At 42.8% G+C, this 25,776-nt stretch overlaps 1 protein-coding gene across 3 annotated transcripts in view; it reads right to left on the bottom strand.

Moving 5' to 3' along the window:
• The window catches only part of RALBP1 (ralA binding protein 1), a 45,985-nt gene that overhangs the window by 18,434 nt on the left and 1,775 nt on the right, over nucleotides 1-25,776 (bottom strand). For all 3 annotated transcript variants that reach the window (XM_052660273.1, XM_052660272.1, XM_052660271.1), the window contains exons 2-3: nucleotides 4,627-4,923; nucleotides 2,849-3,307 (exon numbers count right to left, since the gene is read on the bottom strand). In XM_052660273.1, the coding sequence (XP_052516233.1) occupies nucleotides 2,849-3,307; nucleotides 4,627-4,870 (703 nt within the window). In that variant the 5' untranslated portion in view covers nucleotides 4,871-4,923. The remainder of the gene's footprint in view (nucleotides 1-2,848; nucleotides 3,308-4,626; nucleotides 4,924-25,776) is intronic.

Below are 25,776 nucleotides of genomic sequence, written 5' to 3'. Positions count from 1 at the left end.
GCCAACTGCTTTTTCTAACCAGTCACAAAACTGACAATATAAAATACAACTCAGTACACACAAGCACGCTGCAAAAAGGTGTGGGTGAGTACTTTTTTATAAATAAAAATTGTATCAAATGGAAAAGGTGAGCTCAGCATCTAAACAAAGTGTCTGAAAATTATTCCCCAATAAATACCTAATTTCTAATAATACCTAATATCTAATTTCTACATTTAAATTCTTTACATGTTTTCTTAATCTAAAACAGGGCTAGAACCAAAAAAAAAGTGAAATCTGGGTTACTAAAATCAAATTGTTTTGCTTTTCTTACTGGTCAGAAAGAAATACACATAAATGTTTTTAAGACACTAAGTATGTAAGTCTTGACTCCAATCTGCACTTAAGACAGAGTTCAGTGACACTGAGTGCTCACTCATGAGAGCACAAAGTAGCTTCAGCTGTCTTCAATACTTAAAACTTCAGGCCAAGGTGTGACGCTACACACAACAGAATGCCACTCAGCTACAAACAAGAACGAAATCCTGCCACTGGCAACAGCATGGCTCAACCTGGAGGGTGTTAAGCTACATGAAATAAGTCAGAGAAAGACAAGTACTTCCTTTCTGGAATCTAAACAAACAAAGCAGCGAAAGTAACAAAAAAGAAACAGACTCAGACATAGAGAACAAGTCAGTGGTCACCAGAGGGGAGAGGAAGCCTGAGGGCTAAGTTAGAGGTGGGGAACTAAAAGGCACAAACTCAATGTGCAAAGTAAACACACTCCACAGTACAGCACAGGGAACACGGCCAGTGTTTCACAACAACTATGAATGGAGTATAATCTTTAAAAGTAGCGAACCACTGTTGTATCTCTGAAACTTAAAGAATATTGTACATCAACTATACTTCAATTAAAAAAAACTTTAGGCCAGTTATTAAAAACAAGCCATGAATTGAGGCTGACATTGTAATGGTAAACATTACAAAACCTTTTAATGGCATCACAGTAAATCAGTAACTTAATCCAGCACTGACAAAAACCCCCCCAGTAATTCCAAATAGGAAAATAATAATATGGATTTTATTTTGCTATAATCTTCATTTTGAGGTGGAAAAGTTAGAAAATAATTCCTATTTTCTTACTTTTCTGAATAAAATATGGTGAGTGATAACTTTAATTGAAATTCCTGATGACCTCCTCTCTCATGAATACCTTGTAGATGTGTAATTTTGCCCCAGCAGTGCCTGCCCAGAAAATGGCACAAGTGAAGAATTAGAATATATGTTTAGTCTGTTACTCAGCAATTGTTACCAAAATGCTTTCCTTTTAAAAACTGAACACTTCAAAGTCTCAAGTACAGAAAGAGCAGATGACAAGAGATTCGTTCTAAAACTAGAACTTGGACATGAATAAGTGTGAATCAAAGTTGTCCACGAAAAAGCAATACTACTAGCATTCGAAAAGAAAAGTCACAGGCACGGTTCTGCAGTCCCGAATGCTGAGTGCAGTGTTCTGCCAGAGCCTCCCAGATAAACACAGAACTGATCAAAGCGGGTGCTTGCTCTCCAAGGAGCCAAGGACCAGGGGTGCAGCTCAGTGCCGAACAGGGCAGACATCCCACACCTCCAGTGGCAAAAGAATACAAACATAGAAAATCAGGACAAAGTCCAGAGAGCCCTCTGAACACGCTGTAGGAACCTTCAGAGAAGCTTTCACCTAAAATGAAATTTCCTCATGCCTATCAGAATCACGAGCGAGAAGCAGCTACGTTAGTCTTGTGTAGATCTTTAAAAATCCATCATTAATTTTTCTTAAAAGGCAAGTTTTACATTCAGTTAAATATGTTTATTTTATGTAACTAAGAAGTTATAAGTTAAAATTCAGTGCCTAATTCATTTTCTTATTTTCTATAAAATAGCAGCATATTAGCCAAAACACTCTTAAACGACATGTTATCTGTGGGCTACATAACAGTCTCCCCAGTTATCAAACATGCCTGCTCTTTCTTAACAAAGAAAGGGCATTTCAAATTACCTTCAAGAAATGTGCATGAACCAATTAAATGGAAAAGCTAAATCTAGTCTCTTTATTCTAAATGTGTATGATCTAACTCATCATGAATATGCATGAGCAACAATGCATGTCACAGCCTCAGTCACGGGGAGGTGAGAAGCGACAGCACGGGTGTCGCACAGGTAGGACTTGCATCCTGCACCAACACCAAAGCCACACCGCTTTGTAAGAACAGAGTCTCAATTTTGGACCACACGTGTCTAGTTCAACTTTAGACACCCAATAGGAATCACACTCCTGCCAAGTACGAGATGTTAGTTTTCACACACACGGAATGTAGGAAAATGGAACCTAGACTTCACTAACATTACGTCAGAGCCACAGCTGACCTAGAGGAATCCACCCCTGGGGTCTAAACACTTAGCAAGAACAGCCCATCCCTCAGCTGGACTGAGGAAAAACTCACACGACAGCGTCAGTCACGGTGTCTCGTGGCCAAGACACATCCTGGACGCAGACGCCAGATGCCCGTCCTCCCCGCTGACCTCCTCCCAGCACCCAGGCTCTCGGGGGCACGCAGGTGAAGGGTGCTGGCCACACACGCCAGGCACTGCACAATCAACCCACTGTGAGCCCTCCTAATGGGGGTGTGGGGATCGAGTAAAAAGGCAGCATGCGCGCACACACACACACACACACACACGGACACAGTGTGGAGCCTTTGTTCAACTGGAAGGACCAAGGACATGAATGAGGCTTAGGACCCAGGTCACAATCTTGCTCCCAAGTATTCTGCTCCTTCCTGTGAAACACAGAGGCAAGCCGACCGGTAGCAAGCAGCGCGGCCCTCACCTGACACCCTGTAGATGCCCTCGCACTTCATGCCGTGCTTCTCCACGTAGTCCACGCACTCCCGGAAGACCGCGGGCAGCCGCACGCCGTCGTACATCATGGTCCTCTCCACCGCGTCGGCCAGCGGGACCCCGAAGATGGGCCTGAGGCTCGGGACATCCAGCTGAGGCACCTCTGTCTCCTGAATCGGCTTCTTCTTCTTCTTCTTCTCCTTCCACTGTTTAACCACGTCGGCTGCTGTCAAGTCTTTCGACTTCTTCTCTTTATGCTTCTCCTCTTTGTGCTTTTCCTCTTTATGTTTTTCCTCTTTGGGTTTCTCTTTTATTTTAAAATCCTTCTCTTTCTTTTTAGAAAAGCTGGGCTTCTTGAAGACATGGATCCCCTTGGACCTCTTCATTTTGGAAGGACTTTCGGCTTCTTCCCCCGAACTATCTTCCTGAAAGGCAGCATAGCCTTCAGCTGCCAAAGAAACGCAGGAAGCGTGAGTCACAGTCTGCTGAATGTCACACTGTCCGTTTTTTATGTTTAAAACAGGACCAAAGAAGAGTCACCTGGCCTTGGCGACCTAGCTTTCCACCTGTGGCCCAGCCCTCCTGTTTTCCCAGCCACTCATCTCGGCTGAACGGTGTTGCTATGACATCCCTCAACCACAAGAGGGCAACGTGACCAGAGCTAGTTACCCTTGCAACAGGTTTTATTTTATACATATGTGCAAGAGGAACTTTTACAAACCAAATTACTGTAAATAATCATTTATTATTTCAAATCATTTGGAAAGAATCCCACCATCACACACAACATTCCTGCACAGTCGGAAGAACATCCTCTAACCTACACTTCTCTTAGCTTAGGTTTTTCTATTTGGTGCCTGGAATCTGAAGCCATCTCCAGTCACAATTGGAGATGCAGGACTGTGCAGGTGCTCTTTTCCTCCCCACCGCATCTGGCTCCCGGGTCTCTGGCTGGTAAGTTCCTTCTGGGGCAGCAGCAGGGATGGAGCTTCCTCTGGGGAGGACCAACCAGGAAACCCCTAAGCCCCTGAATCAGAAGCCTGGGTTTCACACTGACAGCTACTCAATATCAGAGCTGCCCTAGTTTGGCTTCCTTGTTTTTTGGGTTTTTTTAAAACATCTAAAACTCTCCTGTTCTTTTCTTTACCCTAATATCTTACAAGCTAAAATAGAAATTAATAATACAGATTCTATAATAGAGATTCTATAATAGAGATTAAAGGTACTGCATAAATTTCCCTCTAGTTAAAATACCACGAACTCCACACCAACCAGAATGGCAAAAGAACATGATACTGGGGTGGCCAAAAAGTTCATTTGAGTTTTTCTGTAACATTGTACAGGAAAACCTGAACTTTTCGGCCAACCCAATAATAGAAAGCTATCATCCTCCCTACAGAACAGGAATCCCATATGGGCGTGTCGTGGCATCTGCTTAAGAAAACAAATACACTATCTTTTACCATGTGCCCCAACTGGCCTACACAACCTCACCAAGACAGTGAGACTCCATAAGCACAAAATTTCAACAATTATTTTTCATACATTATTTTAAAAAACCAACTTAAGAAACCTCCACCAGAAAACTTTACCACTTCTGGAAGTTCAGTATTTTTACTTGCGACAATAAGACCCTAAAATACAAAAACTGAGACCCTGAAAAGAAAATATAAAGCAGGAGTCCCTGGATATAGGATGGCAGGCACACGTGGCTAGAGCAGATATTTATCTAGAATAAAGCCACAGCACAGAGGAAACGGCACTTACTCCTTTTTTCCTTTTTCTTGAACTTTCCTTTCTTCTTCCCATGGTCCTTCTCATCGTCAGACACTACATCGGGAGGCTCGTGGAGGCTGTCGTGGGGGGGTGAGGGCTCGCCCGTGCGGTACAGCCCGGGAAACTTGGTGGGGCTGATCTCCTCGGAGCTGGGGGTGCGGGTAAGCCCGCCGCCATGCTCCACCCTGCGGTGCTCACTGGGGCTGCTGGTGGGGGGCAGGAAGCACTCGGTCATGCTGCCTCCCTGATGACAGCGAGCAGGGCTTCTCGGTCACCTATCCATCACACCTGCGGGAGACAGAGCATCACGATCACCTGGTGGCCACCAGCGCCCAGGGGCAGCAGACAGACACACAGCTCAGCAAACCCCCCTCAAGAACCGTCACTGGTTTTGTCATCTTGACTTGCATTCGTGCCTCACACATGCACGTCAGTTCTCAAAAAGCTGAAAGCACTGGATCTTCAAGTGTGAGGAAAATTAACCAAAGGAAAGGACATAGGACATCAAGGCAGGACAGAGTTTCTCCTAAAAAGAGCGCACCTCTGTAAGAGGTTTCATTTTGATTGCTATCCAACAGAAACCTTAATTTTTCTTAAGTTATGACCAAACAACCATGAATAACAAGACTCTTTATATAACTGCACATGAATAGTTCAGTGTCATTAGTAAAATTTACAAAACAGTGACAGATGTACGGACTCACACAGGTTCAGACCATTAGCTGCAGTTACATACTGCAGTAGACAATCCACGTGTTGATACAGCTAACAAGGGAGAACCTCACTTGCTCATTCCTAAACTATACACAAAACAGTTTTGCTAGAATGGACATCACAAAGGACAAATGTGGATAAATAACAAGGTTCTACTGTGCAGCACAGGAACTGTACTCAATATCATGTGATAAACCAGAACGGAAAGTATGAAAAAGAATATATATGCGTGTGTCTATGTGTATAACTGAACCACGGTGCTGCACAGCAATAATTAACACAACTTTGTAATCCAGCTATATTTCAATAATAAAAATTTTTAAAGAAGTAATAAAAAGGTACAAATGCAAGAAAAGCTCAAGATCTGTTCACATTTTTCTTCTTCATTACACAACGGTACCCAGTTCAAGTACCACGCTCAAAAGTGAATTGTGTTAGTTCTTACTCCTCTTTCACGTTTTTATAATATTCATCTGAAAAACTACCAGAATCGCTTGTTTCTCTTTGCACTGATTTAAGGCACAAAGCGAAGAGGAACTAAAAAGTCTCTTGATGAAAGTGAAAAAGGAGAGTGAAAAAGTTGGCTTAAAGCTCAACATTCAGAAAATGAAGATCATGGCATCTGGTCCCATCACTTCATGGGAAATAGATGGGGAAACAGTGTTGGACTTTATTTTTTGGGCTCCAAAATCACTGTATATGGTGATTGCAGCCATGAAATTAAAAGACGGTTACTCCTTGGAAGAAAAGTTATGACCAACCTAGATAGCATATTCAAAAGCAGAGACATTACTTTGCCCACAAAGGTTCGTCTAGTCAAGGCTATGGTTTTCCCAGTAGTCATGTATGGATGTGACAGTTGGACTGTGAAGAAAGCTGAGTGCTGAAGAATTGATGCTTTTGAACTGTGGTGTTGGAGAAGACTCTTGAGAGTCCCTTGGACCGCAAGGAGATCCAACAAGTCCATTCTAAAGGAGATCAGTCCCGGGTGTTCTTTGGAAGGAATGATGCTAAAGCTGAAACTCCAGTACTTTGGCCATCTCACGCGAAGAGTTGACTCATTGGAAAAGACTGATGCTGGGAGGGATTGGGGGCAGGAGGAGAAGGGGACGACAGAGGATGAGATGGCTTGATGGCATCACCGACTCAATGGATGTGAGTTTGAGTGAACGCCGGGAGTTGGTGATGGACAGGGAGGCCTGGCATGCTGCAATTCATGGGGTCGCAAAGAGTCGGACACGACTGAGCGACTGAACTGAACTGAAGGTGATTTTGAAATTTTAAAAACACACAAACACAAGTGGTAACTGATAAATCTGACCATAAACAAAGTCAAAAGACAAGCAAATGTGAAAAAAAAAGTGTAAAGTATGAGAGCGAACTTTTCTAAAAAGCAGAGTTCTCACAAATCAATGAAAATTTCAACATAGCAAGAATGTGAAGCAGTTCACAGGAAAATGACTAATATCCACATGAAAATAACATTCAAGCACAATTGCAATTTTTAAGAACATAAGACGGTAAGTTAGAATTTTTATAACATCAGACTAGCAAAGAACAAAAAAGGTCTATGATATACCAAGTGCTGGTAAGGGTGTGAATATCCACTAAGGGAGAATATCCACCAACAGCTGAAGTATAAACCAGCACAGTCTTTTCTGAAAAGCAACTTGGCAAAATCTATCAAAATTTTAAATGTGCTCTCTTTGATCTAAGAATTCCTCTTTTTAGGAACTTATCCTTCAGACATCCCTTTATAAGCATTCAAAGATGTGCACATGAAAATAATCATATTAGCACTGTGAAAGCAAAGACAGCAAAATCTAAATTGCTATCAACAAAAGACACGTTAAATTAGGCTTGATCCAAATAACGGAATGTAAAGTCACACACAAGCCATCTCTGACACAGTAAACCATTGTTAAGTCTCCGAAGCTGTAAAAGAGGAGGGAGAGAAAGATTTCCTTTTATTTTGAGCCTTACCATGCCGTCTATCACTTTACTGCTATTATCACGTTTTTCTAATGAACAGGCCATGTTTTTTTAGTCTCATAAAAATGTTTCTGATGATATTTAATAGTCTGAGGAAAGCAATTCACAGCACAGTATCGACTTTTAAATATACAAGCACACAGAAAATGTGAGAACAAGGGGACCTTAGGAACAATTATCTCTGAATTAAAAAAGTTATAAGTGATCTTTTCACTTGTTTACGTTTCATCAGTTTTCTACCAGGACAGTATACACTACTACTTGCCTGAGCAGGAAAAACATTAAATGAGAAATTTCATCAAAGGAACTGTGAGCCTCGCTGTCACTCCAATTCTCTGGTTTTACTTCATGGGTCCTGACAGCTGGGTTTTTTTTTAAAATACACTCTTTTCTTAACTGAAGGAATGAGAGTTTAAAGGGAGCTAAGATGCCACCAGCCTATCGGTTATGTATCACAGGTGGGGAAACTGAGGTCTGAAGAGCGGAGAGCGAAACCCCGGGAGCAGGCAGGAGCAGCTCGCCCTGGCCCGGGCCGCACGCCTCCCTGCGCTGTCTCCTCCGCGCTGGGACCCGCCTTCCTCCCAGGAGTCCTGCTCGGCCCGCTCATACCTGTCTTTCCGCATAAGGCCCGCAGATGGGCACAAGGAATCTTTCTGGAGTGACGGCAACAGTCTAGATTTGGATTGTGGTGACGGTTACAAACTGTAAATTGACATTTTAAGTGGGTGAAATCTTATGGTATGCAAATTACACCTAAATAAAGCTGTTAAAAAAAGGATCAAGTACCAGCACCCCTTTCTCCAGGAATCCCCGCTCATGCCTCACACGGCCCAGGCTAAGCCGTGCCCGCCTCCCGAGCTACAGAATCAAGGAGCACACCTGGGCGCCACACTGGGCCTTAAGGACCTGTGCATGGGGCCACCTTGCCCAGTAATTAGCAAGCCCAACCTCATGCGAAGAGTCGACTCACTGGAAAAGACTCTGATGCTGGGAGGGATTGGGGGCAGGAGGAGAAGGGGACGACAGAGGATGAGGTGGCTGGATGGCATCACTGACTCGATGGACGTGAGTCTGAGTGAACTCTGGGAGCTGGTGATAGACAGGGAGGCCTGGCGTGCTGCGATTCATGGGGTCGCAGAGTCGGACACAACTGAGCTGAACTGAACATTTAACACAGCACAGGCTGCACAGGAAGTAGCCGGACGTTTCCTTAACCAATTAAACCGACTAACAAGTCTCTTCCGTGTTCTCAACATGCTGTGTCCTGCTGATGACACAAAGATGAGGAGAAATGACCTGGCCCTCAGCCTCAACTTTCAATTACAGAAACAAAGAAAGGAAACACATTTTATTTGAGTTCTGTGGCTTCAGGAACTTTGACATCACCTGACACGTCCTGTGAGAAAAGTGTTTTTCCAGGTTTACAAACTGTAGAACTAAGGCTCAGAGAAGTGAAGTCACTTATCCTACTCCACACAGCAAGAGGTAAAACTGGGACGGAAACACACGTTCTTTCTGCTGAAGTGCCCTCTGTGTACACGTGTACACACACACGAGAGCACACTTATGCCAGGAGGAGCAGCATATTAATGACACAAGCAGAAACGTGGGGCTTGTTATGAGAACAGCAAGAAGACGGGTCTGATGGGAGCAGATTCATGAAGAAGCAACAGAAAAGACATGGAAAGACAAGATGGTTCTGAACTGAAAGCCAGCTGGTGCGACCTGAGGAGGTCACCACCAAGTTCAAGTCCAGAAGCGACAACGCTGGGGCTGAGAGGCATGAGGGCAGGACCACGAATCACAGAACGCAGGTGGGTCTGGACCGCCCCTTACTCTGTACTCCTGCTAATTACTGGGCAAGATGGCTCCATACACAGGTCCTGCACACTGGACTGACCAGGAAGAGTCCTGTTCCTGACACACTGAAGCGATGATTTTGCGAAAACCACTCCAGAGGAACAGCTGCTGCCCTGACTCAGCCACGCATGGCTGGGAGGAGCGGCCGCTGGCGCACAGGATGGAGCGAGGCCGGAACGGAGGTGCAGGGACAATCCTGAGCTCAGGGAGCCACAGCACCCCTCAGCGTCCAGAGTAAGTGGGCAGAGAGACAGGCCTCGAAGGGCCCACAGGCACTTCAGCATAAACAGCCAAAGGTGAGAGGGGAAAAAGAAATTCCTACTTCTGAGGCAAAGGGAGAAGTGATGTAAACTTGTCAACATTTAAGAAAGATGTCAGCACAGCTAAGAAAAAGACCTCACACTGACAGGCAAAGAAGGCAGACAGGACGGGGCCTCGAGATACGAGGACCAACACTGATCCCGGAAGGCGCTTTCTGCCTCTGCATCGCAGACTTGCAGCAAAAGATGCTAGAAACCCAGCGATGACAAAAGCCAGCCCTCTCAGCTGAAGGACCAGAAGGGGGCGGTCCTTCCAGACAGAAGCCTGGAACAGAGTCTACTCTGCGGTCTCCTCCAGCACAGAGACGTAACCATGACAGTATGGCGCTGGAGCAAGGGTGGACAGGTTAGTGAACAAAACAGAAACTCCGCAGAGGCACACATATACACAGTCAACTACCTGTCAACAAAGGCTCCAAAGGAATTCATGGACAAGGTAAGTCTTCAGCAAGGGGTGCAGAGTAACCACGGGGGCAAGAGAGAAGGTCAGCCCTCCATTGCATCACCACGAAGTGTGTATGACAAACTACAGACACAAAACTTCACTGCTAACAACTTAAAACTTCTAAATAGAACACATTTGTGAGCCCTTGGAGGAAGAATTTCCCAGACAGGACCAGAAAGCAATTAACTACTGAATTAAAAGTCCACAAACTAGACTTTTTATCAAAAGCAAAAACTTTCACTCATCAAAAGATAGTAAGAAGAAAATTAAGAGTCAAGGCCAAGACGTGGAGAATACACTTACAGTGTGTGTGTGTGTATGTGTGTCTCACAAAAGACTTAAACCCAGGATATATACAGAACTTCTACAGTTCAGCAATAACCCAAAACAATACTGGGCAAAATCAAGCAAACAATTTAGAAAAGAAAATCTATGACTGGTCAATAAGCCCATGAAAATACCTCCACATCACTAAACATCAAAGAAATGGAAATTCAAACCACAATGAGCTATCAACAGACACCATCCAGAATGCCTGAAGTGCAAACAGAACTATAATTCCTAATGCTGGTGAGGATGTGTGGCACTAGAAATTTAATGCACTGTTGGTGGGAATGTAACATTTAACCGCTTTGGAAAAGTATTACTATTTGGCAGTATCTAGTTAAACTTTTACCATATGACCCAGCAATTCCACTCCTGAGTATCTACCCCAGAGAAATGGAAACATATTCACACATACTCACATGATCAGAGTAACCGTATTCATAACAGATAAAAAACAGAAACACATTGCCATTAACAAGCCTGGATAAACAAGCAGAAATATATTCACACAATGGAATACTAGCTTTTTTTGAAATGAACAAACTAGTCATCCATACAACAAAACAGATGAACTTCAAGACAGCACTGCAGACACCTGAGATTACATAGTGTATGACTATTCATATGCAGCTCTGGAAGAGGTAAGCTCATCTCCATCACAAGAATCTACAACTGTGGTCCTGGGGTTTGGGGAAGAGGCAGGGACAGAGTACAGAGCAGCTAGAGAGAACCCTCCAGGCTGATGGCTGTGTTCCATGTCCTGACAGGCATGAGGGCTACACACACACACACATTTGCTGACACACACGATCGTGTTAGTCTCGGGTGTACTAGTGCTCTAATATTTACGTCCATTTTGAAATGAGGACCAGTGGTGAGCCTAGTAACCACCTGTCCCCACACAAAGTTATTTCAACATTATTCCACATTCCTTACACTGCACGTTACATTTCGAGGCTTTTCTTTTAATAACCTGCACCTCCTGATCCCCTTCATCTATTTAACCCTCCACCTCCTTCCCTTCTGGCAACCACACATTTGCTCTCTGTATCTATGAGTCTATTTTCATTCTGTCTTATTTTTCAGATTCTACACATAAGTGAGATCATATGGTATCTGTTTTTCTCTGTCTGGCTTATCTTACTTAGCAAAATGCCCTCTAGATCTATCTACCCATGGGGTCACACACACAAAAAAACAAACCATTAAACTGTGCCTATCACTGAATTATAAATTACACCTCAATAAAATCTCACAGATTAGGAAAAAAAAAACACAGATGCTATGCAGAGATGATCATGAGCCATTAAAAATATGAACTCTCCTCAAATGTTGCAACTCTCACCCTAATGGTTGACATCCCCTCCCAGCCCCCTACACCCAAAATCACTGCAATAGGAATTTCTATTTCCAGTCTTTCCCAAATGAAAGCCTTTGGCTATCTGGAAAAAATCTCTCTCCAGAAATAATTTAAGGGAAAATATGTGACTTCTGTAATAACTAACAAAAACTATTAAAAGTATTTCCATACATCTAGAAATTTACTTTAGAATCCCCCCAAATTATACCTTTGAAATTAAATATTTCATGTAAAAAGAATAGTTATGACAGTTTTAACTGGGGTAAAGCCAAAAATAAGTTTCACAAAATCAGACTCAAACTTAATAAAGACTTAAAAAGCTTCGCTCCTCTAAAGAACCAGGATATACACTGTTCAAACAGTCTCCGCTGCTCACGTACCAGTGTTAACCAGCACACGTAAGAGGAACCACTCACCCACGCCAAAGGACAAAGCAGTATCAGCAGGAAAGACCGACTGCTAAACTGAAGTCTCCTGAAATGAGGTTTTGAAAATAACTCCCATGATTCATTAAACTTGATAATATCTACACAGACAAGGGCCTCTTCCAAAAAACTAACAGCTTGCTTAACTAGTTCACAAGTTACACAAGTCCAGTATTTATAAATGGATTTTTATTAAATACAGCCTAAAAGTCACTGGAAGCAGCTTTTCCTTGTTTTTACGGTTTTTAAAAACAATCTGTAAATTAAAAGTCTCTAACCTAAATCTCTACAAGGGAATCCAGATACTGGCTCGTTAGAACACACTGAGCGCCGACCCCCATTAACCTACTGTCTGGGGGATGGCCAACTCCATAAGCACATGCGCAAGCAAAACACATTCTTGTTCTTCAAATTTTCTCAGAATTAAAGAGCATCCAGATTACGAGCGGCCACTAAGCACCCAGCACCATACATGCAGAGACCCACCAGAGCACCCCATGAGGTCTCAGGGCGCAAGGGACAGAGAGATGATTCTGAAGGACTCCTAGCGGGCAGGAACAGGACAAGCAAACTACAAAAGATCACAACTGATTTGCCAATAGGACACTGGAAATTTACAGACAATAAACAAACATATTCAAAATTCTGATAAGAAAACCAGTTTCAACAACCACCCAAGCGTACAGGTAGAATAAAGATACTCCAGACACACAGCGGCAAGGACTGTATTCCCTGTACACTTGCCCTAGAGACTTGGCAGCCTGAGATGCGACCCAATGGGCAGCAAGGAGCCCAGGAAGAGCAGGCCGGTGGCCAGCTGGCAACACAGTCCCTGTGACCCAGGGGAAGAAGGGCTCCAAGACATCTGCCTGTGCAGAAAAGAAGAACAAGACTGGAGCTTTGGGAACAAATCCATCATAAGAACAGAGTAAAAAACAAATAACAGTAAGAGACGACCACTAACTTTAAGAAAAAAGGCAGATGGGAAAATGAAACCGTAGTCCTCTGCCTGGCTCAGGATTACACAATGCTTCTGTAATAATCACAATGAAAACGATGGATGCTGACTGATGGAACCAAACACTGCGCAGGGCATGACTATGCTGGAGGGCTGGGGGCAGCGAACCCGGGGGAGGGTCTCAGAGACCCAAATCCTCATCCACCTAACGCCTAGGTAACAGAGGACATTCAGAACTGCCATCTTCAAAAACAGCAGTTTAAGGGTATTAACTTAGGTAAAGGAAATAAACACCAAAAGAAATAGGTGAAAGGAAAGCTTCAGCTATAAAACTCGGGGGCGGGGGGCGGGGGCAAGGTGGGGACCAGCATTTTGCCTGCGGTCCCCAAGGCCACCCCAGGGTCAGCGATTCACTAGGAGGACTCAAATCAGTAAGCACACAATCACACTCAGGCTAAGATTTACTACAGAGAAAGGATACAGAGCAAAAAAAGCAAAGGACAAGGGGCTGAGTCCAGAGGAACCAGGCGTATGCCAAGGGCCCCCTGGCAGGGGAGACACAGGGACACATATGAAGCACCAGGGGTTTCTGGCTGCTCCTCCGTCAGCCCAAGGTCCCCGAGGAGCCCGGTCATAGCAGCTTTCTCTATGGAGCGGGTATTGAAGTCCCAGACTCCCAGAAAGAAGGCAGGCACTCTGGGTCAATCAGGCTATTCTACAATCCGCTGAGGCCCAGTAACCACACTTCTCACTTACACAAAATTTTATTGGCCATAAGGAACTCTACTCATCAAAGGATTTCTCTTAAGACATGAATATTACTGTTCAAGAAAAAAAACAAAACCAAGTTTACAAGCTGAGATGAGGCAAATAATCCTTCAGACCAAGCAGATAAGGCTTAGGGAGTTTCCTATTGTCCACAGCGAAGTCCCTGCCATGCTAAGACGCGCGAGGTTCACAGGCTGTGCCCGTGCCGCACAGCAGTATCCAGAGGTACAGAACCACGCACACCCCCACAGACCAACTGTCAGCCCTCTGGATTGTTATGTAATTGGTCCTTTCCAAACTTCCAACTTTTGTTCAGGTCTGTGAGGACAGATGAGCCTGGTGGGGTCACAAACAATCGGGCACGACTGAGTGACTAAACAACAAGTACTTTAATAGACATTTTACTCGAGTTACTGTTTCTTTTCTGTAGTTGTCTTATATATCATCAAACTTAACCTTTATTTTAATTTCTCCCCAACCCCCAGAGGCTTAGCCAAAAAACTTTTAATTAGTGTCCCATATGCCATAGAGAAATTCACTGAGACACAGTGATTTATGTTTTCCACTCAGCTTCTCAACATTCTCAGTGTCGCTGATTAAAATATGCCTAAGAGGGCTTCCCTGGTAGTCCAGTGTCCAAAGCAGGGGACACGGGTTTGATCCCTGACCTGGAAGACTTAACATGCTGCAGAGCAACTAAGCCTGTGTGCCGTAACTCCTGAGCCTGGGCTCTAGAGCCCGGGAGCCACGGTCTGTGCTCCACAACAGGAGAAGCCACCGCAATGAGAAGTGCAGGCACCACTGGCAGGCAGCCCCCATTTGCTGCAACTACATAAAGTCCATGAACAGCAACGAAGACCAGCACAGCCAAAAGTAAATGAGTAATTAATAAAAATCTCTACGATATATGTTATCAAAATCAGTTTAAAAGATGTGAAATTCCAAAGTTCATGATAATGAATACGAACGTGCGAATGTCTTTTTAAGGTTGACAATAACTATTACATGACTGTTAACAAGAAAACAGAAAAATTCACATTTTAGGAAACTGATATAACGCAATACGAAATCAACCTCTGGATGCAACACAAATCTGCAAAGCACAGACTGTGCCCATTATTTAGGTGAACATAAAAACTCTGATGTTCAGAACTCCAGGTGTCAGGAAATGAGCAGCCAGAACATACAGTATCTAGCAGCCAGAAATAATTCCACCTCTGCCTGGGCTGAAAGGCCGGGGAGGACACAGTTCAGCTCTGCACACAGCTGTCCAAATCAAAGGGCATGTATGTATAAGTATGGAGAGAAAAGTCCACTGCCTTTACACAAAATCCAAAGTGCTATATCATCAGCAGTCACAAACACCGAGGACCAAAAAGAAAATTTTCTTATAAAAAAAACCCCTGTGACCTAAGTGGGAAGGAAATCCAAAAAAGAGGGGGTATGTGTATACGTACAGCCAATTCCCTTCGCTGTACAGCAGAAACGCAACACTGTGAAGGAACTAGACTCCAATAAAAATTAAATTTTAAAAAACATAATAAATATCATTTGGAACTTAACAGTAAAACAGCACATTTTTAAAGTAACAGTATATCCTTTGGCTGGAAGACAGGTGGTATCTTTCCTGCCATATCTCATAATCACATGATCTAATCTCAAATAAATCTTAAATCAGAACTTAGCTTGGAAACAGGGGAGCCCAATAAGCCTCATTTAATGATTTTTAAAATGCACACCATCGATTACAATAGAAAGTGGGTAAAAGCATCTAGTCCATTGTTGCCCGACAGTGCGCAGAGGGATCCAGGGCACTACGAGCAAACTCCACGGGTCTGGGGTAGCTCAAACTGAGGGCAGCACAGTGCTACTCGACACCTGTCAGACACTGCACAGCTACCAGAAAAGATGGTGGCTTTCAACACTCAACTGCACATTCCCTTCAACAGCATACCTTCATAAAGCAGAGTTTTCTAAGGGTTTTTAAAAAATCAACAGAGAACAAGAAATAAGGGTTGTGATGTTCAGCCTGATTGCAAAGTATCATAAGCGGCACAGTGCTCAAGGGACACACACAGACCACTAATTTTAGTTATTTAAGATAAAAATTATTTTCTCTTTCAGCTTATGTGTATTATTTTTTTTCAAATGGCTAAGTTGCCTGTCATGTGGGCCTTAGGAAGTATCACTAGGATCAAAGCTAGTGGAGATGATGCAATCCCACTTGAGCTATTTCAAATCCTAAAAGGCAATGCTGTTAAAGTGCTGCACTCAATATGCCAGCAAATTTGGAAAACTCAGCAGTGGCCACAGGACTGGAAAAGGTCAATTTTCATTCCACTCCCAAAGAAAGGCAATGCCAAAGATATGTTCAAATTACCACACAATTGCACTCATCTCACACACTAGCAAAGTAATGCTCAAAATTCTCCAGGCCAGTCTTCAACAATACATGAACCGTGATCTTCTAGATGTTCAACCTGAATTAGAAAAGGCAAAGGTCCGTCTAGTCAAAGCTATGGTTTCCCTGTAGTTATGTATGGATGTGAGAGTTGGATTATAAAGAAAGCTGAGTGCCGAAGAATTGATGCTTTTAAACTGTGGTATTGGAGAAGACTCTTCAGAGTCCCGTGAACTACAAGGAGATCAAACCAGTCAATCCTAAAAGAAATCAACCCTGAATATTTACTGCAAGGACTGCTGCTGAAGTTGAAGCTCCAATACTTTGGCCACCTGATGCAAAGAAATGACTCAATGGAAAAGATGCTGATGCTGGGAAAGTTGGAAGGCAGGAGGAAAAGGGGATGACAGAGGATGAGATGTTTGGATGGCATCACTGACTTGATGGACCTAAGTTTGGGCAAGCTCCGGAGTTGGTAATGGACGGGGAAGCCTGGTGTGCTGCAGGCAATGGGGTCTCAAAGAGTTGGACATGACTGAGCAACTGAACTGAACTGAAAGTTGCTAAGACATAAATACGTATTTAGTTGTGTGAGCCTAACAATATAATTTAACATACTATTAAACATTTCCATTAGGCTGACACCAGGTCAAATACATAAGTTATGTATGAGGCTGAAATATCAAGTCATAAAAGAAATGAAAGATGCTTGGAATCAAGACAAAAGGACTCAGAAGTCAACTAGAAGATGCTCCCACTGGCCAAAGAACCAATAAAATTAATAACTGCCATGAACTAAAGTATCAAGTATATTTAAATTCATGAGTTCATGAGGACATTTAAAAATAAAATTCACTGATCACTTTGGAGGATATGAGAACTAGAGAACCTTGTAATTGTTTGGAATAACTGGCAAGTAAAGGAGGGGGAGCATTTATTCTGAACCTCCTATACAAAGTATAGTTCAGCCAAGTTTCCTTTTATCAAAATCTTCCATGTAATAAACAAAGAAATAAAAGACTATCACCACTTAATAAGCAATTTAAAAATAGATACTGGCAATGATCAATGGCTGTTAATATCACAGACAAAAAAGACACCAGCCCGGAAAAACTGAACTGATAAAACCTTATTCTGATTAAGTCTCAAAATATACAGACATACAATGTATTTTATTTAGCTGATACTAAAGAAAAGGAGAGGGGAAGGAGGAAGAGTAGGAGAATGAACATAAAAATTAAGAGACTTAGACTGCGAGAAGGGGACGACAGAGGATGAGATGGCTGGACCGCACCACCGACTCAACGGACATGACGCTGAGTGAACTCCGGGAGGTGGTGAAGGACAGGGAGGCCTGGCGTGCTGTCGCAGAGTCAGACACGACTGAGCAACTAAACTGAACTGAAGGCCGAGAATGAGAAGACTAGGAGAAAATATTTGTAGAAGACATACCTGATACAGGACCATTATCCAAAATACACACAGAACTCTTAAAACTGAGCAATAAGAAAACAAACAATTTAAAAATGGGTAAAAGACCAGAACAGAAACATCACCAAAAAAGATACAAATGACAAATAACCACGTGAAAAGATGTTCCATATCATATAGCATTGGGGAATTACAAATTAAAACAGCAATAAACATGACAAAAATAAATCTAGATTTTTAAAAATTTTTCCTGTGTGTGATGATGAATGCTAACTAGATTTACTGTGGTGATCATTTCATAATATATACAAATACCAAATCTGGCTCTCAATTTGCAGTGCTTTTGATTTAATTTAGCCTCCAACTGATTATGATCATGCTTCATTTTATCAAGGTATACTCTGAAAGCAACTCCAAACAAGTTCCCCTAGTATTTTTGTTGTTCAGCTAGTATTTTTGTTTTTAATTACTTTTAAGGCAAAAGCTTCACATTTAAATATCTATACAACCCTTTAAGGTGATCAGTTTGATGGACTTCATTCAAACTGATCAACTGCAAAGAAACAGACCTAGCGCCTGGTGTACAGTAAAATAAAAGCCTCATTCCACGATTTACACTAGGATTGTTTAGAACAGAGGGCATACATGTTTATACATTCTTTGCTCATATGTGTATAAAACACCTCTGGAGGAATATACCAGAAAAGATTAAGTTGTGATCTCTTCAGCGTTATCCTTAATGGCTCACTCAGGCCACCAGTCCTCAGTAAAGAAATCGGGAGAGACCCTGATGGGGAGAGAGAATGTGGCACAGCTGCGGGTCTAAGTACCATCACCCTTCATAGACAGGGTTTCCTTATCTGTCAATATTGACACCGACCTGCCACAGCACTGCCAAGATTAAACAAAGCAGTATTCGTGGTCTACAGCAGGTACTCAGTAAGCAGCAACAATAATAACTACATAAAAGCAACAATATTAAATTCCTGGACAAAACTTGAGATTTTATAAACTATATCCTCCACCCATAAAAGTGAGAAAAGGAAGAATTTCACTATTTTTTCTTTCCTTGACTCCCATTTTTAATAACGTTCAGAAAATCATAAGTGCACTGTTAAAAAAAAATCATAAACAAATATAAGAAGCCAAGAAGAAACCTGGAGAAAAAGTACTGGCACTCGACATGACAATTACTTTGCAAACTAATAAACAAAAACAAAAAGCGGTTGAGGATTTGAATCTGAAGCAAATAGTTTTAAAATGCAAAAACGGAATTTAAAGATTGTTTTTCACCCACCGATTTTCTAAAGAGGAACAGGTCTGATGCCCAACACTGGAGGGTGTGGTGAGACAGTCACATGGTGCTGGAAGAAGTGTAAACAGGCTCATTCAGAAGGCAATTCAGCAGCATCCACCAAAAATTAACACTCCCACCTAGCAAATCCACTGTTAAACCCTGTCCCCCAAATAGACAAAAGTAAGCAAAGCACCGTTTTTGATGGCCAAAAAACCTTTATTATGTTGCATCTCTACAAGCACCTCAAATTCTTTAGGAAAAAAGCACAGAACAGAGAAAAATACTAACCCAACTATATGCTGTCTACAAAAGACTCAGGTGAACTATAACAACAGAGGCAGCCTAATAATGAATGGAGTGCTAAATAAACAGATGGAGGGAAGTTGGTAAAATGATAGCCTGAGTGCTCAGTTGCTAAATTGTATCCAACTCTTTGCAACTCTATAGACTGTAGCTCTCAAGGCTCCTCCGTCCACGGGATGTCCCAGGAAAGAACACTGAAGTGGGTTGCCATCTCCTTCTCCAAAAATGATAGCTTAAGGAACTCCGAAAGTTCACCCTCAGAAGAGCCAACTAAAACCAGGTAGAATCCACGTTAACCCCGGAAACTAACCAGAAGCTTGCAGCAATTTAGGGAGCATTTATTCAGGAAAAACAGTTGAATCTTAGTGAGAACGTAGGATTCTGTGATATTTAACTCACTCTGATCCTATCCTAGGCTTCCCAGATCAGTGGCAGCCTTGAAAATAACAGCCCACATTCCCAGCACTGGCACAGCTGAACAAACCTCATTCACAAACAAACTGAAATTATTATTCCAGGCTCTCTGGAAGACCTACCTGCAGAAGCAGCCTGCCTTATCTCACCTAAATGCAATTACCTCAGAACTTCCCCCATGCCCAGGGCTACGCCTGCTAGGGGGCAGCCAGAGAGAGGTGTTAGCAGTGCTGCCCCCTGAAGCAACAGGCAACAGCTGGAGTGAACACTCCCTCCAAACCATGAGAAGAAAGGCTGAGCAGGGAGATGTTCTGGGGAACAACGACCTTGAACTGCTGCAACAAATTCCTGGAAATCAGGAGAAACGTGGATGCCCAGCGCCAGGCACATGCTCAGGACACAGAATTCCTGGCTGATCCTGTTTCCTTGCAGCAGTGTGACTGTGTCATCCCACTGCCTTCTGGCTCCCGTGGTTTCTGATGAGAAGTCAGCTGAGGATGACACTGGGGATCCCTTGTATGTGACGAGCCACTTCTCTCACTACTTTCAAGATTCTCTCCTTGTCTTTAAACCAGTCGATTAAGAAGTGTCTTAGGTGGATCTCATTGAGCTCATCGCACCCGAGAAAGCCCTCCCCACTCACCTCTGGATGATCTTGACGTCTGCACAGACAGAAACAAAGGCTAAGACCAAAGCTGTCAAGTGGCTGAGTGCTGAAGCTACACCCAAGAGATACACAGCTGTTCTGGTAGCTTATTGGTCTGCTAATGACTGGACACTAGCAGCCAAGAGAATAAAACAGGAATAAATGTAACCAAGGAGGTGAAAGACTCATACACTGTAACTACAAAACACTGCCGAGAGAAATTAGAGTAGACCTAAACAAACTCCTTTTTAATGCGATAATTCAGTACTGTTAAGATGACAGAAATGGAAATCTGAGCCTCAGTATGGAATTGCAATGGGCCTCGAATACCCACACAAAAATAATGAAGAAACAAAGGGGGAAGACTCACACTTCATAATTTCAAAAGCAATTACATAACTAGAGTAACCAAAACAATGTGGCACTGGCATCGGGATAAGCATACAGACCCGCAGAATCGATCTGAAGAGTCCAGAATGAACCCAAACATCTACGGTCAACTGATTTTCAACAAATGCGTCCATTTTTACTCCATGCGGGAGAAATGGTCTCTTCAACAGACAGGGACGGGATAATTAGATTTCCACATACAAAAAACAGGCCCTATCTCAGACCATATACAAACATTCACTCAAAATGAACCAACGCCTACATATAAGAACTGAAACTATAAAACTCCTAGAGGAAAACACAGTGTAAATCTTCACACCTGTGGATTTGGCAATGGATTCACAGATATGATGCCAAAATCACAAGCAACAAAAGAAAACACTGATAAATTCTACTTCATCAAAATTTAAAACTTCTGCAGATCAGAGGGCATTATCAAGAAAGTAAAAAAGACTACCCAGAGAATGGAAGAAAGGATTTGCAGGTCACATATACTGATAAGGGGCTTCCCAGATGGCTCAGCTCCTGGAATGCCGGAGGCACAGGAGATGTGGGTTCGATCACTGGGTTAGGAGGATTCCCTATAAGAGGAAATGGCAACCCACTCCAGGATTCTTGCCTGGAAAATTCCAGACAGGAGTTTGGTGGGCTATGGTCCACCGGGTCGCAAAACAGTAGTAAACAACTGAGCATATACTGATAAGGGTCTACCATCCAGAATATACAAAGGAACTCTCACAACTCAACAACAAGAAGACAACCCAAAGCGAAGCTAGGAAAAGGACCTGAATAAAGATTTCTCCAAAGAAAATATACAAATGGCCAATAAGCACATGAAAAGAAGTTCAACATCATCAGCCACCAGCGAAATAAATGCAAATCAAACCCACAATAAGTTACCAATTCACATTTACCAGGATAGCTCACATTTTCAAAAACCAGAAAATAACAAGTGTTGGTGAGGATATGGAGAAATGAGAATCTTTACACTGGAGAGTGAAGTGGTGCAGCTGCTTTGGGAAACAGTTTAGAAGTTCCTCAAACTGTTCCAACATAAAAGTCACTACATGATCTGGCCCATTCTACTCTTAGGTATGTACCCAGGAACAATGAAAACATGTATCTGCAAAAAACGCTGCAAACGATTATTCACATCAGCACTATTCAAAATGGCCGTAACGCAGCAAGAACATAAACGTTCAACAACTTATGAATAAACAAAATGTGGAATATTCCAGCCAGTGGAATATTCTCAGCGATGAAGAGGAATGGAGTCCCGACACCTGCTACAAAATGGACAGGTCTTGAAAACATGATGCTGAGTAAAACCTGGCCACAGATGATCACATATATGATTCCATGCAAGCGAAATGCCCGAAACAGGCAAACCCACAGGGCAGAAGCAGATTAGCGGTTGCTAGTGAGTGGGAGCAGGAAGAATGGTGAGTGGCTGATAATGAAGAAGAGCAGAAATGAAAGATTCTAAAATTGATTGTAGGAGTGACTGCACCCCATACACACTAAAAACACTTTAAATTGAATTGTACACTTTAGAAGGATCAATTTTATGTGATATGGATATCTCAAGAAAAGTAACATAAGGAAAAATCCAGCAATTTCACGCTCCTCTTTCACCCTCATCAAGAGGCTCTTTAGTTCCTCTTTGCTTTCTGCCATTAAAGTGGAATCATCTGCATATCTGAGGTTGTTGATATTTCTCCCAGCAATCTTGATTCCAGCTTGTGATGCATCCAGCCTGACATTTCACATGATGTACTCTACATGTAAGTTAAATAAGCAGGATGACAATATACGGTCTTATGTACTCCTTTCCCAATTTTAAACCAGTCAGTTGTTCCATGTAAGGTTCTAATTATTGCTTCTTGACCTGCATACAGATTTCTTAGGAGACAGGTAAGGTGGTCTGGCATTTCCATCTCTCTTTAAGAATTTTCCAGTTTCTTGTGATCTATACAATCAAAGGCTTTCATGTAGTTGAGGAAGCAGATGTTTTTCTGGAATTCCCTTGCTTTCTCTACGATCCAACGAATGTTGGCAATGTGATCCTCTGCCTTTTCTAAACCTAGCTTGTATATCTATAAGTTCTCCATTCATGTACTGCTGAAGTCTACCTAGCTTGAAGGATTTTGAGCACAACCTTACTAGCATGTGAAATGAGCACACTTTTATAGTAGTTTGAACACTCTTTGCCACTGCCCTTCTTTGGGACTGGAATGAAAAGTTAAGATCATGGCATCTGGTCCCATCATTTCATAGCAAATAGAAAGGGAAAAAGTGGAAGCAGTGACAGATTTTATTTTCCTGGGCTCCCAAATCACTGCAGATGGTGACTGCAGCCATGAAATTAAAAGACGTTTGCTCCTTGGAAGAAGAGCTATGGCAAACCTAGACAGAGTATTAAAAAGAAAATACATACTTTGCCGACAAATGTCCATATAGACAAAGCCATAGTTTTTCCATTAGTCATGTACGAATGTGAGTGTTAAACCACAAAGAAGGCTGAGTGCTGAAGAAGTGATGCTTTCGAACTGTGATGCTGGAGAAGACTCTTGAGAGTCCCTTGGACAGCAAGGAGATCAAACTACTCAATCCTAAAGGAAATCAACCCTGACTATTCATTGGAAGAACTGACACTGAAGCTCCAATACTTTAGCCACCTGAAGAGAAGAGCCAATTCATTCAAAAAGACCCTGATGCTCAGAAAGATTGAAGGCAAAAGAAGAGGGCAGCAGAGGAAGAGATAGTTAGCATCACTGACTCAACAGATACGAATTTGAGCAAATTCTGGGAAATAGTGAAGGACAGGGAAGCGTGGCATGTTGCAGTCCATGGGGTCACGAAGTCAGACACGACTCAGCGACTGAACAACAAGGAAAAAGCAGGCTCAGGTCTTTAAAAGCTCCTTCCTATCCCTTTATTAACCTCTGGTAACACTTTTTCCTATTCTTCTCTTAACAGCTGAAAATTTGTTTATTCTTGAAATAACCTACATTGGCTTTCTCCACTCTGACTTTCCATTTACACCTCTCAATTCAATCGAACAGCTCCCTCCCCAGATGATAGCACTAAGTAGGATGCTATGAAAGTGCTCTCAGTTATCAAACTCAACAAACTCCCAACAACCCAGTTTTCCTCAAGTTCTCAAAGGCAACATATAGCTTCCTTTATTTTTTATTTTTTTTCTGGAGAGGCAGTTGTCAAGTACAGCTTCCTTCTGAAATGATCCCATTTGGGCTTTTAAACCATTTTCTCAACATTTCTAAACACACGGGAATTTCCCATTTCAGTTCTTCTTCAATTTGGCTTCAAATGCAACTATTCTCCATGCGGAAACTCTTCCTATGCCGTGTTACCTAATGAAAAGCTTCAGGTACCACCTATGATAGATCCTGATGACTCTATCAAGACCTCTCCCGTGTGCTCCAAACCCACACACCTGACCCTGTAGCATTTCTACCTGCATGTTCTATAGGTAACTCCTACTCAATGTATCCAAAAGCCAAAGTACTGTTCCTCCACAGATCTGCGGATCTTCCTGAATTCCCTGTCTCAGTGCACTTTCCTGTTGTCTACTCAATCACCCAAGTTAAAATCCAGTTATCTTGTCCTACTATTTCTCTCTCACTTCCCAAATCCAATTCTCACTGAATCCTGTTAATTCTACCTTGTTAATATTTGTGCTATTAACTTACTCCTCTGCATCTCCACCGGAGAAGGCGATGGCACCCCACTCCAGTACTCTTGCCTGGAAAATCCCATGGACGGAGAAGCCTGGTAGGCCGTAGTCCATGGGATCGCTACAAGTCATACAAGACTGAGCCACTTCACTTTCACTTTTCACTTTCATGCTTTGGAGCAGGAAATGGCAACCCACTCCAGCATCCTTGCCTGGAGAATCCCAGGGACGGGGGAGCCTGGTGGGCTGCCATCTATGGGGTCGCACAGAGTTGGACACGACTGAAACGACTCAGCAGGAGCTGCATCTCCACTGACCCTACCTTAGTTTAGGCCCTTATCTGTCACCTCAAATATTACAAAAACTACTCACCGTCCTCCTACATCCTGCCTTGTCCTCCCTCCATCCCTTCTGACATCTGTATGAGACCAGAGTGACTGTCCTAAAATGAAAACCTTATGACTCTTGCCTGGTTAAAATCCATATGCTCTATTATTACCAAGAGAAAAAGCCCTCGAGAACCCTTAGGATGGCATGGGGACCGATCTGTGCAGCCTCACCTTCTGCTACTGATCCCATAAGCCCAATGCTACAGCTGCAGAGAATGACTTTCCACCCTCACAGTCCTCTGCTTCAACTTTCCCTTGGCCTTAACCTCTTCTCCTGCAATTTTTGCCTCCTTCATGACAAAGCCTTCTTCAAGTTTAAGGACATCAAGTCTAAAACACCTAATACAAGGCCTGACACACAGGGAAGAGTTACAATGTAACTCTGTAACTGTAGTCCCTATGAGAGAGGCTTAGGCCTCTTTATCCTGTCTCAGTGACTCCTGTCTGCTTCAAGATAAAGCTGAAATTACTTCACCTGTCTACAAAACTTCCTAATTTGGCCTCTGCCTACCTCCTGGGTTTCACAGCTTGCCACCACCCTCCACCCTTGTGGGCCATACCTGCAGATCCCACACTAACTCTGTAAGTTTGGACTCCTGGCTTTTCTCAAACAGATCCTCCTACCGAAATGCCCATCCTGTCTGAGCCTCTCTCCTCACTGTTCTCAGCCCTTCCCATAGTTTTCCCTACCACTGCCCCCTTCCACACTCTCCTCCCTGCCCCTTTAAAACTAACCACTACCTCCCTTGTATACCCACCGTGCCCCTGGCCTTCCTCCAGTCAAAGCAATCTCAAAAACACAGTCTTCATGGAAGTTCAAGTAAGAGATAGTCTTAGCATCCTGAAGGCAGGGGCACTACCTTATCCATCTGTAAGTCTTCACAGTACCTGCTACACAGAAATTAAACTAAATGACCTGCACTTTTACTTATTTCCTCTACATATACTAACAAAAGCTTCTATTGGAGATTTTCTTCCAAAAAGAAAGAACATACTTTTGGGTT

The sequence above is a fragment of the Budorcas taxicolor genome, chromosome 22 (genome assembly GCF_023091745.1).
Source record: "Budorcas taxicolor isolate Tak-1 chromosome 22, Takin1.1, whole genome shotgun sequence".
Taxonomy (NCBI): domain Eukaryota; kingdom Metazoa; phylum Chordata; class Mammalia; order Artiodactyla; family Bovidae; genus Budorcas; species Budorcas taxicolor.
The sequence above is the reverse complement of the archived record's forward strand: the minus strand, read 5'-3'. Positions and strand labels throughout refer to the sequence as shown.